This window comes from Enoplosus armatus, chromosome 18 (genome assembly GCF_043641665.1).
Source record: "Enoplosus armatus isolate fEnoArm2 chromosome 18, fEnoArm2.hap1, whole genome shotgun sequence".
Taxonomy (NCBI): domain Eukaryota; kingdom Metazoa; phylum Chordata; class Actinopteri; order Centrarchiformes; family Enoplosidae; genus Enoplosus; species Enoplosus armatus.
This window is the reverse complement of record NC_092197.1, coordinates 8,301,394-8,318,769: the sequence shown is the minus strand read 5'-3', so window position 1 is coordinate 8,318,769 and position 17,376 is coordinate 8,301,394. Positions and strand designations below refer to the sequence as shown.

Below are 17,376 nucleotides of genomic sequence, written 5' to 3'. Positions count from 1 at the left end.
ATGCTCTAGGTTTCACAGAGGACAAACAAAACAAGATAAAAGCCTTGACACATTTTAAGGGATTGGCTCATAATATTCATACACGGAGAGGACACCAGAAAACAAAATGTTTATAGAAGAAAGTGGCCGTAATAGCATAGTCGTTTTTATTTCTGTTTTATCTCTCAGATTACTCCTAAAACACGCAGTAACTTCTACTCTTAGTATATCAAAATAATAAATTAGAGGAAAATTATTCATTAATGATGATCTTAAACATGCATAAGTCACTAGTCACATCTTCACTTTGCACATTGTTATAGTGGAATATGAAAGACTCTCTTGTCACAGTGGATGAAAGGAAAGGAAAGCAGTCCTGTTTTTGTGCTTGTGGTCTAGGCTCCTTTGATGCTGCATTGGCTTTTGGTTACTGTGTACATCTCCTTCCAGATTTACAAACAGTCCTCCCTTAATCTGCATAAACATCCACACTCACTCGTTGACCAGAGATTACTGCCCATGAAAACACAAAAACTTGCTTTTCATCCATCAAAACAAACGACATTGTTTTTAAAATCATGTGAATGTAGTGAAACTGCTGCATGGAGGGAACGAGGTTTAAAGTATAATAAGAAAATAAAAAAGATGGTTGATTTCTTTCCAAGTTTGGGAGGCTAATTGCCCTGAGTGGACTAATGAACAGCATAGGTCTAATTGGCTTACACCACTTGTGGGCTGGCGTGCTGGGCGAGCAAAATTGAATCAAAGCTGTAGGACTACGTCAGAGCAGTTTTGAGCGTTGTGGTGGTAATTGGCACAGCGTCAAAGGCATGAAGCATGGCACTCAGCCAAATGACCGCCCACATCTGCGCATGCGCGTGCTTGAAATAAAGTTTTACAGGAAAGAATAAATTAGCGACAATTTTTTATGAAAGAAAGATGTTACCAATGAACTGTATGAAAGTCTGTGCATTTACACTAAATATTCCACTTACACTTGTTAACCATAACTATTAATATTCTGTACTGTGTTTCAGTGGTCATGTTTCTCAGCTGATGAAAAAACTTTATCACAGTTTTCCTCTGAACGTATGTATCAATAATTGTAAACTAATCCCAGCAGTAAGGATGTGCATGCACTTTTTTTTATTTCAGTATAGCCCAACCATATAAGCTACGCTCCGTCCACTTTTATCATTAACGCGATGCGGTCTATTTTTAACCAAACAAAAGAGAGACGCAGCGATGGAAACGCATGACCACAATGTCCCGAGCAATGCCCGAGTGCCCCATTGTGCGCCTTGAAAGACAGACACGTGCACCACAACATAGATAAGCAGAAAGAGGGGAGGGCAAGTGTGCGTGCGTGTGTGTGAGCGCGCTTAAAGACAGCTACGGGGGATATAGGAGCAGCACACACGCCTCCAGCCTGTTTAGAGAAACTCCCCTTTCAGCACCCTGGACAGAGGCAGCGCTGACCGCCGCTTCCTCTAGTTGAAGTGAAGTCGCAGGCTGCCGGGCTCACAGTCAGGTCAGCTGACGCTGCTAATGGTCAGACACTTTTCCACTGCCACCCGCCCCTCGTCTCCACCTCATCTCGAGCTCATCAACACGGAATCAAAGAGCAACTTGATGAATATTCAAAGTTTCCGTTCTCGGTGGCTGACGACAGGAGAAAGGTCGACGGGCGTCCTTTTCAACATTTTTCAGAAATTAAGCTGCCATCGAACAGAGCTCAAGTCACTCTCGAGAGGATAAATCTCCAGGAAGTTGCGGGGTTGAATCCATCGTCCTTACTGAGTAACTTCTTAGGCTTTTTTTTATCACAGGCGTGCGTCTTTAGACGCTGCTTTCTTCCGTGGTAACGTCGGAACATCTTCAAAATGTTGCTTGAACACCCGGGGTCAAGTTGTCAAAACACCGGAAACTTCTCCCGGTACAGTTCAGGCCAAGGTAAGAGACCAGCTTAACTAGTTTCACTGTGCAAATGCATTATAATGTGTGTTTGTGTTAAGATACAGGCAGTACTGACTTTTAATTGATGTCCTGGGGTCCGTTAATGAGTTACAATTAGGCGTGAAATGGAGGATAATACAGCAAATCAGCACAGCAGGACTAAAAGCTTGGTCTTGTTTGGCTGACAAGTGTGAAATGGACCTTGTAAACTGCCTTTATTTTATTGTGAAAAGGACTCTGACTGTCAAATATTATTGTATGTTTGATAATTTGCGGTTTTGCGAGGCCAAATAGGATAGAGACATTTAAAAGTGATATAAAGATGCAACAGTTGCAGGTCTATTATTCACCAACCCGTGTTGATGTATACAGACTGTTTAGAGGCGCTTCTTCTGCGTTGCGTGTGGGAGACGTTATGAATCTGTAATGAGCCTTCATTGTTGGAGAATCACACGAGCAGATGTTATGCGCGTGCTGTCATTTCACACCGCCGCCTGCGGTTGTAACGGGAGCGCAGGGTGCTGGATATGGAGAGACCACCGGACCCGCTTTGGCGACAGCAGTCTCTCTGCGGCTGGATAGGAAAGTCTGCCAGCAGGCGAGGAGCTGCTCCCACCCGCAGCCCACCGACACAAAGTGCTCCACAGGTGTCACATTCCTGCCCTGACAGGTGGGACACCTGAGGTTGCCAGTGGAGGTGGCTATGGAGCCTGTATTAGTGATTCAAATCTTCCCGATAATACATTTTAGATTTGATATAAGATTGAATGTCTTGTTTGTTTGGCCTGTTTCTGGAATAAGCTTCAGACAGGGGCCACTCGACGCTCCATTTTAATTTGTTTTTAAGTAAATGCTGTGTGTGAAATGATGGAGAATGAAACCTTAATAAAGCACCATCTTGAATTGGGTCACCCAAATTATTTTAACCAAATTTATCATTTCAAATTGACGCAAAAAAAATTATTCCGTCATCCTTTCGGCTTTCTCTAACTGACTGGCCATTCCTCTGATGGTCATTTTATCGCTTTGTTGTCACATTACCGTCGGGCTCTCCCCCTCAAAAGTGACCGATCAATATGACATAAAAATTATTACAAAGCTGAAAAGTAAGAGGGGTACCCATGAACCCCGCACCTTTCTCCAAAACGTCTTTCATATACTTCTGAAATACAGGCAAATAGGACATTGATTTCAGATTCATCAGCGGCCCGGCGGCTGTGGCACTACCCGTGATTTCCCCAGGCGCTCTTTTGTGCCAAAGATCAGTGTCAATAAAATTCATTGGGGGGTGTTGGCCCGATCAACATGTTATTGAACAGCCAATCTCTCCCCTAAATAAACACTTGTCTTTGAGCACTCAACACACGAGATGAAGATTGTGTGTGTGTGTGTGTGTGTGTGAGAGAGATATTTAAAATCTGATCAGATACAAAGCTTGTGGCACACATTGCTCCATGAGCAAGTATATTAAATTAATAAGCAATGCATTGTTGTCCTTTAATAATAATGCTGATGAGAAGAACAATAATAAGAGCAACAAACAAAACGGTGATAACGATGAAAATACTTGCATCTCCTTGTAAAACAAAGCAATTGTTTAAAAATAAGAATTGCTGGATCAATGCTATTTTAATTTTTTATTTTTCCTGGTAAACAGTCTTCTACGATCTGCAAAAATACATGAATGAATTAAAAAGGCAGCCCAAGGCAAGGATCTAAACAAGATTGCAGTGTTCCCTCAGGGCCCAGTCTCTCCTTTACGCATGGCACTACTGGAATCTGAATTGAAAATGGATTGACATGGTGAATCCTCGCGAGAAACCACTGTGGTCGATTTACATAATAAATCAACATGTGTCCTGTTTTCTGGATTTTTTGAAGCTGTGGACCAGTTGTTTTTTTTTCCTCAACTGCTCATTGCATCCGTCCAATTCCACGAGGGGACCATTAACATTTACTGTATGTTCTGTCTAAACTCAGTTAACAAGAGAATATTACGCCCTAACTCGGTAAAGCAAAATCAAAACTGTTACCAGTATTAGTTATAATTAGTGCTAGTTATTAGTTGCAGAATATTTCCTGTATATTTATTTCTCAAAAGCGGCCTGTATGTCTTTTGCCTAACCATAATAGCATGAAAACGTTTAAATAATGCTATCATAGAATAATGAAAGGAAGAATAATGCCATCATATCTTGTAATGTAATGGTGGGCATACTTGGAGAAATTAACTATCATAGCATGAAGTCAATTCAGAGTTGGAGAAGAGTTGAATTTTGTTTCTGTTTGGTAGCCGAATTAAAGGAGAATTCTTGATAGTTTTTTCGTTTTATTTGGAGAGCTACAATATTATAAGGTGTCTGTGAGTAACGTTACCACCCAACACTGAAACTCCATTGGCTTTTCCTCTCACCTCCTGCGTTTTCTTCTTCCGGGTAAAGCACTGGTAGGTGATGTTAATCTATCTACCCTGTCGCCCAGGAAACGGCGCAGCGTAATCCTGCACAAGGCTTCAACACAGTGAAGCAGAAAAGCAAACTCCACCGCACACTCGCGCGCTTGTGTTCGCATTTGGGGACTCGTGCTCCACAAAATTGACAGCAACTGCCTTGTGTGTGTGTGTGAGCGTGGATAGATAACAAACAAGGCAAGACTCGCTTTAATGTAAGCGTAAACCATGAGCAATGGATGGGCATGTTGAGCGCAACTCTCCAAAAGAAAAAGAGGCACCAAATAACACGGAGATGCTCCTTGCTCTGCTGTCGCACAGTGAGGAGCTACGGAAAGGTAACTGCAAGCCAAAATAGAATCAATTTATTCGTTTTAGCCCCGTTTATATTACACATAATTGTTTGTGTGTGTGTGTGTGTGGCATGTGATCAGACGCATTGGACTTCAGCGTGTTTAAATAGGTGTTGAAGTGTGGCTGTAGGACTAATTTCAGTCTGTTGGTAATGTTTGCTCTATGTTCAATAAGTATGGACGCTATGTAACTGGTGTATGATGGAAGCTGTGCAGTCGTTGAGATGAAGGACGTCTCTTGTCTTTTCGTTACTCCAGATCTCGGCAATGCAACTTTTACGCATCAGGCTTTAACCTCTGAATGGTCGTTAAGATTTCGATATATTATATTTTATATTTACTGCAGTGTTTTAGGGAGTAATTCAGGCGTAACTCGTTTTATTTTGGAAAGTGGTTTTACGCATTTTTGAGTCTGACGTAAACCTTTGTTATATAATGATTCAGAAGGTGGTACCACATGTAAGGCGTGGACTATATATATAAAAAGTGTTTTTTATGAACTTTTATTCGTCCATTTTGAACAGTTCAGAGGTGTTGAAGTGATGCATCGTACCTCACCTGCTCCAAAGTTAGATCATGTTAATTTACGTATTATTATTTCTAATATTCCAAGTGGGTCCCACAAGTTCAAGCAAATGGCTTGGACACCTTGTTGGTTTGTACCGTGAGACTCTAGGCCGCAGCTTTTGAATTAATGATGACCTGGATACACCTGTTCTTGACGTGGCTCCCACCACACTTGTGTAGGGCTTCGCTGGTGATGCAAGAAGAAATGGTTCATTAATGTTTCATGGATTGTCCACAACAGAACAATGGGAATGCGAGTCCTTGCGCGGATGGAATATGAAGTGGTTGAGCCTCATTTAATTAGTAATAAAGAGGCCTGATAACGTCTTTGGCATTTTAGTTGTCCTCGTTCTTTTACTTTAGTTGTTTGTTTTTTTAATAGTAAAATGTCTCAGAAAGCTGTTGTCTTAATCCGTCGTTGTTGTTCCTTTGAGGGAACAAATGGGGGTTTTGTGATGCTACGTACAGTAGGCCTTTCTGTCTGAAAGTGACCTTGCGTAAATGTGGCTGCTGCTTGTTAAAGACACGTGTGACAAAGTAATAACCAGCCAACCACTATTCGACTAATGAGCTATTCATTCCCAAGATGATGCTGTAGTTTACACCTTATCACCTTATTTAGGGATTTGAAATGCCTTTCATAATTTCATTTTTTTTTTTATATCGACTTTTTAAGAATCCTGCAAACTTCAGTCTGCACTATTGGATTTATGCTCAGCTCAGAATGGCCTCCATCGGTTTCCATGTGGGCTTTGTTCAGTATAATATAGCAGAATAAGTGTGCGAATGTCCATTTATATCCTGCATGAATAAAAAGTAGTTCGGTTGTCTATTTATCGCCACATTTTAGTTGTGAATATATATATATATATATATATAAATTCATCAGTTACATTTTGAAATGTGAGTTAATTAATGATCTATTCATCGGTGAGATATATAATCCTAGATTGTGGTTTCACGTGAAGTTTTACTGAAAGGCAGGTGTTAACTGCAGGGGGAAGCCCACCTCGGAGTCTGATTTCGGGCACATGAAACATCCTTTCCACACTAAGGACAAGGACTGCCTCCGAAACGTAAAATTAGATAATCATTTTTACGAAATGTGTATTTTCAGGCATGTGGTGATTGCGTTTGAACAATGGCCTTTTGGTTTTCTTTTCCTCGATCACAAGAAACTAAGGCCGAATGTAAGATAGCTGGGGATGGATATAATCGTCATTGGCTGGAGGAAATCTGCAGGTGTATTAAAGTCTCTGCACAAACACTCGTACGGACGCCGCTGAGAAATGTCAGGTGACTGACAGGGCATCATGTGGGCAGTCAGATCATGTCTGATGTAAACCCTCAGATATTATAGGCTACAGGACGGACTCAGGCTTAGAGGAGGGAACACTCCTCTTATTTAATCATGCTTTTATATATATATATAGTGATGGAAAACACGCGATCCCATGTAGGTGCACGCTTCCATACACCACTGTCATTTATTTCTTTATTTTGTTTGCGTGTGTGTTTATACTGTGCAATGCAATTACGTGTATCTGGTATAGTGGTATTAACGCTTGCCTGCTACTAATGATAATAATAATAATGATGTATGTGCTTCAAAGATTTGTTGATTAATGGAATTGAGAAAACTGGACGGCGGTGTAGCATTTGCGTTGTTTTACTACATTTGGGTAAAACATTTAGATGGAAATGATTGTGTATTAATAACATTGTAAGTTGATTCCGGGATATGTGAAATAAAAAGAGTGATGATGTAGTGCCATTTTATTAAATGTAAGTCAATTTGATTTCCTATTTTAAAATGGTGTATTATTTATTGCGACTGCTTTATGAAATCATGAAATGAATCGACTAAATAGTAGACTTACAAATAGAAAGGAAAAGACAAAATATGTGAGTCATTACGTCTATTCCCGTTGCTGATCTTTATTTCAGCTGTAAAGTGTGACGTCTCCTTGAGAGCATTATATAATTAAAAGTGTGTTCATCAGCATACAATTACTTAAAGTATAGTGGCCACATATGAAGCACAATAAGCGGGTTCAGCGTTCATTCTGCGTGTCTGTGGCCATCTAACATATCTAATGCACACTGAGTTGACTCAAACGTTGTGTTGCTTCCATCATGTCTCCTGCAGAAATCCCAGTGTGTGCAGGCTGCAATCAGCACATCGTGGACCGCTTCATCCTCAAAGTGCTGGACCGCCACTGGCACAGCAAGTGCCTGAAATGCAGCGACTGTCAGGCTCAACTGGCGGAGAAGTGCTTCAGCAGGGGCGACAGCGTCTACTGCAAGGAGGACTTCTTCAAGTGAGTAGCCTTCAAATGTTTTAGTCGTTATTTTTTTAAATGAAAACTATCTCTGTTGCTTAGAATTAGATTTAGACTACAGTGATGTGTATAGTTATTACGAATTGATGGCAACCGTCTAATTTCCCAAAAGGAGATTCGGGACCAAATGCGCAGCCTGTCAGCAGGGGATCCCGCCCACCCAGGTGGTGAGGAGAGCGCAGGACTTCGTCTATCACCTGCACTGTTTTGCCTGCATCGTGTGCAAAAGGCAGCTGGCCACAGGTGACGAGTACTACCTGATGGAGGACAGCAGGCTGGTCTGTAAGGCCGACTACGAGACCGCCAAGCAGAGAGGTGAGGCGCAGTTACAGCGGCCGTCTCAACGTTTCTGTTACTGGCTGGATAATTGCAACACGATTGCGTCATTTTCTCTAAGTTATATGACGCGTTCTCTGTAGACTTGTTTTAATACTACCCGCTTTGAGTTGTGCGTTTGACGTGACAATGAGGTCACCCATAAACTTTGACCCACCTGCGCTAATTGCGTCGTTGCCCGCAACCCAATCGATAGCAAACTGCGTAAAGCGGAGGCCTGGAGGCTTTACACTTGCACCCTGCGCTGGGAGGAATCAGCGTTCAATAACTCTTATTGTTGTGCCGGAGATCATGTGTGCCTTCCTGGGTAGAGGAGGAGAGAGGGAAGGTGGAAGCTCGTGTGGATGCACGTGTTAAAAGAATCTCTGTGTTTGTGTCATTATGTAAAAATGGAAAAGAAAATATATTGTGTTTAATCATGTCATAGGTTCAGCAATAATTTAAATGTCTAAATGTTTTTAAATGAAAAATGGAACTGGGTTAAATGACAGGGGCATGTTGTGGAGTTGTTTTTTTGTTGTTGTTTTTTTTGAAATTCTACATTTTCAGTAAATCCACACTCTGCAGTTTCCCACTTTTATTCATGTTTTAGGTAGCTAACAGCAATTCAGTCTGAACATAAAGAGTGTTTTCATGTGTGACTTTGAACTGCTGTCCTTAAATTTCTAAGCATTATTACAATTTAAACAGGATGGGCTTTGAGAAAGAACGCTTCATAAAATTCCATTTACTAGAAAAACAAATAAGTCACAGCATTGAAATTGCATCTGAAAACAATAATACTGCTTCTGGGTTGGTAAAGGTTTTATCTTCATACCCAAAAAGAACTTGCGTTGCTATCTGTAATAATTGTTCAAAGCATTTAACTATTTGACATTACACAGATATTTTAACAAGTTAAGAAACAAGTTGTAAAAAGTTAAATTAAGCCATATTATCAAAAACATATTATTACCAAAAAGAAAAAAAAAACAATCCTATTTTGTCATTTGTTGCTCAATGATGGGCTTTTATAACTGACTGTGATTATTGTAACACACTGTTTACCAGCTGAAGCATGTGTATTGCTTTGAAGTAGTTGATTTGCAGTAGTTAAATGGACTCTAACATGTGTTTTCAGGGAAAAGTAAATAGCAATCCAGATTTTCCCCTGTTTATATTCCCAAGAACATTTTCATTAGATACTATGATTATATCAACTGACGCCACATTAACTTCACTGAAAATCCCAGCATGCTCTGCTCCTGACGGGGCAGACTGGGCATGGTCAAGTTTTATCTCCCCATCTGTTTGTTTGAATTTACTGCCCGACACCAAGTGTGGATTTATGCAGCGAGTTAGCGCAAGTTTTCACTAAAAACACACACGTTTATTTTACTAATGAGAGGGCGCAATTACTCGGGCAGCATCCATTTCGATGATGGTTTTGTATTTTGCTGTGCTGGCCAACAGATGTGCAGACATGATGCAGTTACGGCACAGGATGCCAGATTTTAGTTTATAGGCGGAGGAGAATTTATCCATTTATGTTAAATTAGAAAGTTGTATTTTATACAAGCTGTTTTATGTTTTCTCATTTGCCATGAATGTGTGTGTTTCTAAGACAGATTTTTCACGTTACTGACCCAAAATACATGCACATAAAGAATTTGTCCCTGGGACTCACTATGGGAAGATTTCTCTTGTTGATAGCAATATTTTTATTATATTTTACTGTTAGAGACAGCAATGACCTGAAACACTGTACATGGACGTTTAATAGCAGCTGGAGTGAAAATCCCTCTTAGACTATTACTGTGGAGATTCACTATGCTCATTCTCTAATTTGTCTTATTTCTTGTTATATACTGCAAAATCCATTCCAATCCAAAAACCATTTTTCTTGAGACCTCAGGCCTGAAACCTTAAAAAAGAGTGACAGCTTTGAGGTCCACCACATTGGCAGAATAAGTGTCCAGCATTGGCTTACGTTGTGTGTTGTCCTTTTAATTTTTCAGAAGCAGACTCGACTGCAAAAAGGCCACGAACGACCATCACAGCGAAGCAGCTGGAAACGCTGAAGAACGCTTACAATAACTCTCCCAAACCTGCCCGCCACGTCCGGGAGCAGCTATCATCAGAGACGGGCCTGGATATGCGGGTTGTGCAGGTAAAGTATATTATTATCCATTAAGGGCTATTCCATTAGTGTCTTGACTTCATTATCAAGGGACAATTGTGGCCGAACTGGCACAAGCCTACTGTACGAATAAGTGTGTGCGTGTGGGGGGGATTTACGGCTAGATGGAGTAAAATGAAGTCCACATGAAAGTCAGCACGGTTTAAGTGCAAGCTCGTTAACAATGCTAAGAGGGCCCCCTCGCATATTGTCTGCTGCTGAGGAGCCTCACGCTGGTTGCTAGGTGGTGGTCATATATATTGTTTTATTTGCAAGGACGAAAGTAGAGACGGAAGCCACTAAAATGCTCCTCATTATTCAGTGAAAGGGAAGGGGTGAAGAGGGTTCACTTAGGGCGGAATATCATTAAGGAGAATGTAAAACTGCTTTTTGTGCTTGTGACTGAAATGAATTAATTCTGTGTGTAAGATAAAACTGAATAAGAAATGGGGCATGTATTCATTTTGCATCAGATTTCATAGATGTTTGTAAGCAGTGTGGTTCTAGGCAGTTTACCTTTATGACTATATTGTGTACGTGTTTTCTAAAGTGCAAGCTACAATTTATAGGTCAGATCAAAAGTGGATATAGAAAATTTAGAATAATTTAAATCAGTGGCACTGTTAACCTGTCTGCACCCTGGGGTGAGGACAACTTGTAGCTGTCGTGAAGTTAATTAAATGCGTGATAAATCTAGTGTAAGGGACGCTGGTCCCAGGATTAGTGGTCAGTGTCACTGTTTCAGTCTCCCACTTGGACTCACAAAGGCGTGAAGCCGCATCCAGACAGTCCCTGAACATTTTCTTTTAACGCTTGAAAGCATAATATGTGCATCAAGGAAGGAGCAGAGGACTTTGGATGTAGAGGACTAAAATACATTGTGGGCTATTTGCATAGTTATGGTCCTCAAGACTGAGAGGACTTAAATAATTAGGCAAATAAATGTAAATGGTTTGTTTTAATTAAACAAAAAGTGTTTTATTTAATTTGGGTGCAACTGTCTTAAAGGTGTATTTATCAGTAATTTACAAAATAAAGAACATGTTAAAGCTATGGTTTTTGTACATAACAGAAGTATTCACCAAAAATCACCACCAAAGTCAAGTAAGACATCTCATCTTGGTACGTTCCAGGTTTGGTTTCAGAATAGGCGAGCTAAAGAGAAAAGGCTGAAGAAAGACGCTGGCCGGCAGAGGTGGGGACAGTACTTTCGCAACATGAAGAGGTCACGAGGAAGCTCCAAATCCGACAAAGACAGCATCCAGGAGGAGGGCATGGACAGTGACGCCGAGGTGTCATTTACAGGTAGAGTCAAGCTCATAAAGGGAACAGAGGAGGCATGAACGATGGCTCGCTCCCACTAAGCCATGACAGACAAATGTGCTAACAGGAAGCAGGAATAACAGAGACCAGGCTTTTTATAAAGGGTTTTTACATCCTAATGCAAAGACATGTTAAGCATTGTTCCAGATAATTAATTAATAATTAGCTGAAATGTTTGATAATCTCTAGATAATCTCTTCAAAATGTGCTGGACTTCTGCCATCTCTTATTTTCCATCCGGCCGTTATCTATACCTTTCCTGTTTTTTGCAATCCGATCAGAATAACAAATATCACTTGTGTCTTCTCATCCTCGTTGCTCAGATGAACCACCCATGTCAGAGCTTGGCCTCACTAACGGCATCTACAGCAGCCTGAGCGAGTCCTCTCCAGCCATGGGCGGCCGCCAAGGGGGCAACAACCACAGCTCCTTCCCCCTGGAGCACGGCGTCCTCCCCTCTCAAGACCAGTTCCACGACATCCGCTCCAACAGCCCCTACGGTCTTCCTCAGTCGCCGGGGCCGCTTCAGGCGCTACCCAGACACCAGCCTCTCATCTCCAGCTTGGTCTACCCCGACTCTGGCCTTTCTATCATGACCCAGGGCAGCGGACCCGGGATCAACCCTGCCGTGAGGGTCTCCATGGGGCCTGCCAACGGCCCCAGTTCGGACCTCTCCACTGGCAGCAGCGGAGGATACCCAGACTTCCCCGCCAGTCCTGCCTCCTGGTTAGATGAAGTGGACCACGGGCAGTTTTGATTGGTCAATGCAAAGAAATCTGACTTTTTTTTGTTCTGTTTTTTCTGTGTCTTCTGTTGGATTTTTAGGATTGGAAAATAGTCACACAGGACAGTGATTGTATAAAGGACTAGACTGCTGTCTTTGGATCTCACCAACATCTGATTAACAGGTCCATTCAATAGCTGTGATCTGGATGGAAAGAAGGAGGAAAATGTCCTTCACTAAATGCACTTGGCCTAACAATTCAGTACCGTATTTAAAGCAAGAAATCTGTCGTTCAGTTTTCCGATACCACTATAAGCTTTTTCAGAACAATGTAGAGACCACAGACAGATACTCAGAACGTTTAGACATCGACCATTTGGATTTCCACCAACTCCCCCTCTTTATTCTCATCTCCTCCCAGTGCTCTTTGTTTTCAACACTGTGTTCAGGTGCAGAATTCAGTTCAACGTTCAGAGTCTTTAAATGTCTGGTTGTTGCCAAATGTCTATATATATATACATATATATATATATAATGGTTTATCATTGTGGAGACTTTATTTTTATACAAACCCCTTCTTGGACGCGAATAAGAACCCAGATATGAGGACTTTGTACATTCTTAAACAGGGATATAGGCAAAAATGTAGATGTTGTCTTAAATGGTACCTAGGGGTCCAATTACTTCTATGCATTTGTGTGTTCTCAGATGTATCTCGTTCGTTTTGTTCTACTGAAAACGACCCCAAGGAGGAACTGCTATAGCACCCGGGGTTTGATGTATATGTTTGTTTATGTGAAAAATGTTTTATGTCTTATTTATTCCTTCTGATTAATGATGATGATGATGATGATGATGATTCCTGATTAAATGGCAGGACTTTAATAAATTTGTCACCAAAATCAAGATGGAGTTCTATCTTTTTTTGGTTGGACTACAAGATTGTGCATCACATGAGACAAAATTAGCAATGAGTGGTCTTATAAATAATTGTGTTTTATGTTACATTTTGAAACACAGGAAGTATTAAAAAAAAACATGATAACAATATTTGGGATATATTTGAAGTCATTTGTACAATTAGAAAATCTCTTGTCAAAGCCAAGAAACATGAGCCAACAAACCAGGTCTTATCTTATATCTTACATGCAGCATCTCTCCTATTTATCTTGCTTATCTATAGCATATCACGGCGCTGATAGTGAAACCAGAGCAAGCCCACAGTTCTGCCTGTGTCTGCAAATTGAGTGTCTGGCTAACTACCAACACTGTATCAGGGGTTCAACAGCTCTTTAGTGGAGAAATTTGATGCAGACAGAGAGTCAACTCATCAATTCAGAGATTACTGGGTCTTGTTTGCCCAAATGCCCCTATGGGAAAGGAATCTCCAATCCATTAGCTGAGAAGGGATCAGGTGCCCCTTGTGAATTTCCTCATTTGTTTAGTTATTCAAAGTCAGGTTCAATTAAGTAGATTAAACAGTATATGTGTAGGTGGGTGCATGCTTGTGAGTGTTACGTGTGTGGAATTGCATGTTTATGTATTTGCGGCTTGTGATGTGTGTGTGTGCAAACACCCTTGCATGATTGTAGGGGACTATCAAGTGATACATAAACTTTTTCAGCTGTCACATCACAAGTCTTCTGCTCTCTTTATCATTTATTTATTCATTTTGTAATGTGTGGATTGTTTCCAAAGCCACTCAACAAAAGACTATTTGTGAGACTGTTTTTCAATTTCAACTGAATCATCCAACATGCAGATCAAATGTGTTCATTTTGGACAACCGGAAGTGGGAAGTAACTAAGAACTTACTTAAGAATTTACACAAGTACTGCACGTTTGAAGCTCTTGTTCTTTACTACTAATACAGTAAGTATTTTATGCTATTATATGCATTACAATTACTGCATTTCTGGGAGAAATATTGAACTTTTTTACTTCACTACCTTTATTTGACAGCATTAGTTTAAAATGTCTTAGTATGATCTCACTTTTTTGTATGATCTCACTTTTTTCCACCACTTAAAATAACAATATTGTGGTCTCCTTGTCTAATTAATTTTGCAGCACTTAATTCATGCAAAATCAGACAACTGTGAACAAAATAATTGATATTTTAGGACAAAGCATTCAAAGTAAATACTGTTCCGTGCTTATTGTGTTTCTATATGCATGAATGTTTGGCAGAATGATTGTGCAGCTTTCTGTGTGTGTGTGCAGATCTGTAAAGTATGACATGCATGAAGGTGATAGCCAGCTGTCCTCAAACCTTTTGTTTTGGAGTGCAACCTCTGACTTCCTCCACGATTAATGGCCGCCCGCTCTGCTCCTCAGGTTCCCAGAACAAGAAAAGGAACACCAGACAGGATATTCCTTCCAGCTGAGTGGCAGGTATCACTGTTGCCTCTCAAAAGCGACAGGTGTGTAACTCGACCCAAAGAGTGTTTGGCAAAGACAGAAAGTCGGTGAGAGTGAAGTGTGAAAGGCTGTGTTAATCTCCTAGATACCCGTCTTGGTCAGTTTACTAGGCTGTTTGTATTTGGGGTTAGACGGGCTGATTTGTCGCTGAGCAAACAGGAAGTACTTTGCTAAAAAGCCTAAGCTGTCGACTGGGGTTGTGTTTGGCTCAAGGAAGACAGCAGTTTACCAGAGTCTGGCGACAGGCCACCTGTGCCGAAGCTGCATGCACAACATTTAAGAAGTCTTTGAATTTGTTGGCTGCATGGAATTTTTGGACAAATCATTTCTCAGCGAATGATCACACCTTCCTTCACCTCTAATAGCTCTGTCACACAGCAGGTGTGAGATTTTGGTGACCATGGGATGAACTCTTCTAAACAAATGACTGGGATTATCCCACTCCACTCTTTCAGATTGAGTTGGAAATCCACCGTTTTCCGAGTAAATAATTAGATTAAGTTTGGTATGCAATTTGTCAGATGGGTTGTGTAAGACTGGCCGAAGGTGAGAAAAGGAGTTTTGAGTGAGGTGTTAGTGTCAACAACACAGATGTAGGTAGCGTCGCAATGATTAAGTAAATGGTGGGAAAATGATGTGAGGAAGAAAGAAATAGAGGTGGAGGGCTTGTGTGCAAGTGAAGGCATGACACTTAATAGAAACTCATTCTTAGGCAGACAAAGGCTGGCTGCATTAACCCTCCTTCCTGTTGATGAAGAGTAAAGCTGCTAAAGATGAGGATGCTGAGAGACACGAAATACAACGGTATCAGATGTATCCAATACAATGACATGTACCAAAGGTAACTGAAAGCTATTACATGTACAGGGAAAGAAAAAAACTTTGAGAAAGAAATGAAAAACCTTCTAAATTAAAAGCCATTTGAAGGCCAAATGTTTCCTGACTTCAAGTATGGCATGATTTCTAAGAGGCAGTTTTGAGTTAATGAGAATAAATGTTTTGAGGTCCCAGCATTAGAATCTAATAATAGCTCCCATTGTACTCTGGCTGGAAAATATCAAAAAGCTGTGATGAACAGTTATACAGTTATATTAAACAATACTATTTTCATTCATTCAGTCTACAAGGTATTATCTGTTTACAATGACATAACCTTAGTTTCAGTGGGCAACACCATGATTATGATTTAATGGTTAACTTATTTATGACATTGTGAAGCACATGACTATTACAGCATTACAGTAAGTAAAATGGTATTTGTTGATATCACAACAAACTACTGTTATGTTCATATTAATAACAAAAATGTAAAAACAACAGAACAAGTCCCCATTCGCCAACTCCAAAAATTGTGTTTTGTTTTGTCTTTGTGTAAAGCTCTGCAGCTTCATCTCTGCTCTACTCTTTGGACGTACGTAGTTTTTCTTATGTCTGAAATGTTAATGTATTTAATATGCACAAAAACAGGACACGGAATTAAATCATTTGTACTTGAGTACTTATTGTACATTGCAACTATGGCATACACCAAAGAGAAAAAACAGCACTCACACCTCTTTCACCATTATTATTCTTTTTTCAGATGACATTAGCAACGCCTCTGATGAACAGATTTTGATTGGTCCTCACTGAGACAAGATTGTGATTGGATTAGCACTAAAATCCACCACACAATTTCAGAGCTAGACCTTTTTTATTTTAAATATTTAATCTCTAAATGCTTTAAGAAGACGTGGATAACTCAATATTAATTGTTTAACCATATAAACTCACAACTTAAGATAAGACCTCTGCTTAAATGTAGTTTATGATTTATTTTAGGATGAATAAGATGTAGTAGTAGTATATTTTGATTAATGTATTCAAAGAGTACTGTGAGATTTTAAGATTTAAAGTATGTAATTTGTCTTTGCAATGATGATTTTTTTTTTTCAGTTTCTAAATTACAACATAAAAATTAAAATATATTTCTCACAAAGTCACCAGTGCTGGCAGTATAAGAATTATAAAATACGAACTACAAGGTGTAAATCAGGAAATATACTGTACATTTATATCCCAATGACTGTTAGGTTGCCTATTGCTTTGCAGCTACTGTTAAACTGTTGCTTTTGACTGTCCTTTCTGTAAAGGACTCCAAGCCTGGCAGCACGCCTGTTGTCTCTCATACACGCACACACACACACACACACACACACACACACACACACACACACACACACACACACACACACACACACACACAAGCCCCCCCAGCCCTGTGTCAGATGGTGCTGAGTAAATCAGGTCTGACAATAACACCTCCCTTGGGTCCCACACATCACAGCTACAATTCAGACCTAATGGAGCAGCAACGGAGGGGAGCGTGCATATGTGTGTGTGCGCACAAATGTATGCATGCATGCATGGAAGCAGCGGCGTGCTCTTTTTTTTTTTTCATTTTGGGACCTTTGGAGGAGGGAAGGGATGTGGGGGAGAGAAGAGGAGGAGCACAGTGGATTATCTGTGGTACAGATATCAATCAATTAAAGCAGCGTGTTAATGAATAAGATCCTGCAGTGGTTAAAGGGCTTTGTGGTTGTACAGAGGCAGAGATGGGACAGGAAAAGGTGGTGGGACGTGGAAAACTAACACGGAAGGAAGATTAGTCATACATCAATAGAAGATATGATTTGAGTTTTTGTTTGTTTCAAGACATTATCAGAAAATTGTTTAATTTCCATGCATTAAACATATTTGATAAAGACTAATGAATGGGTTGTGTTTAA

At 40.3% G+C, this 17,376-nt stretch overlaps 1 protein-coding gene across 2 annotated transcripts; it reads left to right on the top strand.

Moving 5' to 3' along the window:
* The first annotated feature begins 1,862 nt into the window (after window positions 1-1,862).
* lhx3 (LIM homeobox 3) lies at window positions 1,863-12,220 on the top strand. Of its 2 annotated transcripts, none has more exons than XM_070924684.1 (6): window positions 1,863-1,932; window positions 7,454-7,625; window positions 7,759-7,961; window positions 9,980-10,131; window positions 11,274-11,445; window positions 11,787-12,220. In XM_070924684.1, exons 1-6 carry the CDS (start codon window positions 1,863-1,865, stop codon window positions 12,218-12,220), a joined length of 1,203 nt encoding a protein of 400 aa, XP_070780785.1. The 2 variants fall into 2 exon arrangements, with proteins under 2 accessions (XP_070780785.1, XP_070780784.1); XM_070924683.1 differs by lacking the exon at window positions 1,863-1,932 and adding an exon at window positions 4,620-4,722.
* Window positions 12,221-17,376: the final 5,156 nt, after the last annotated feature.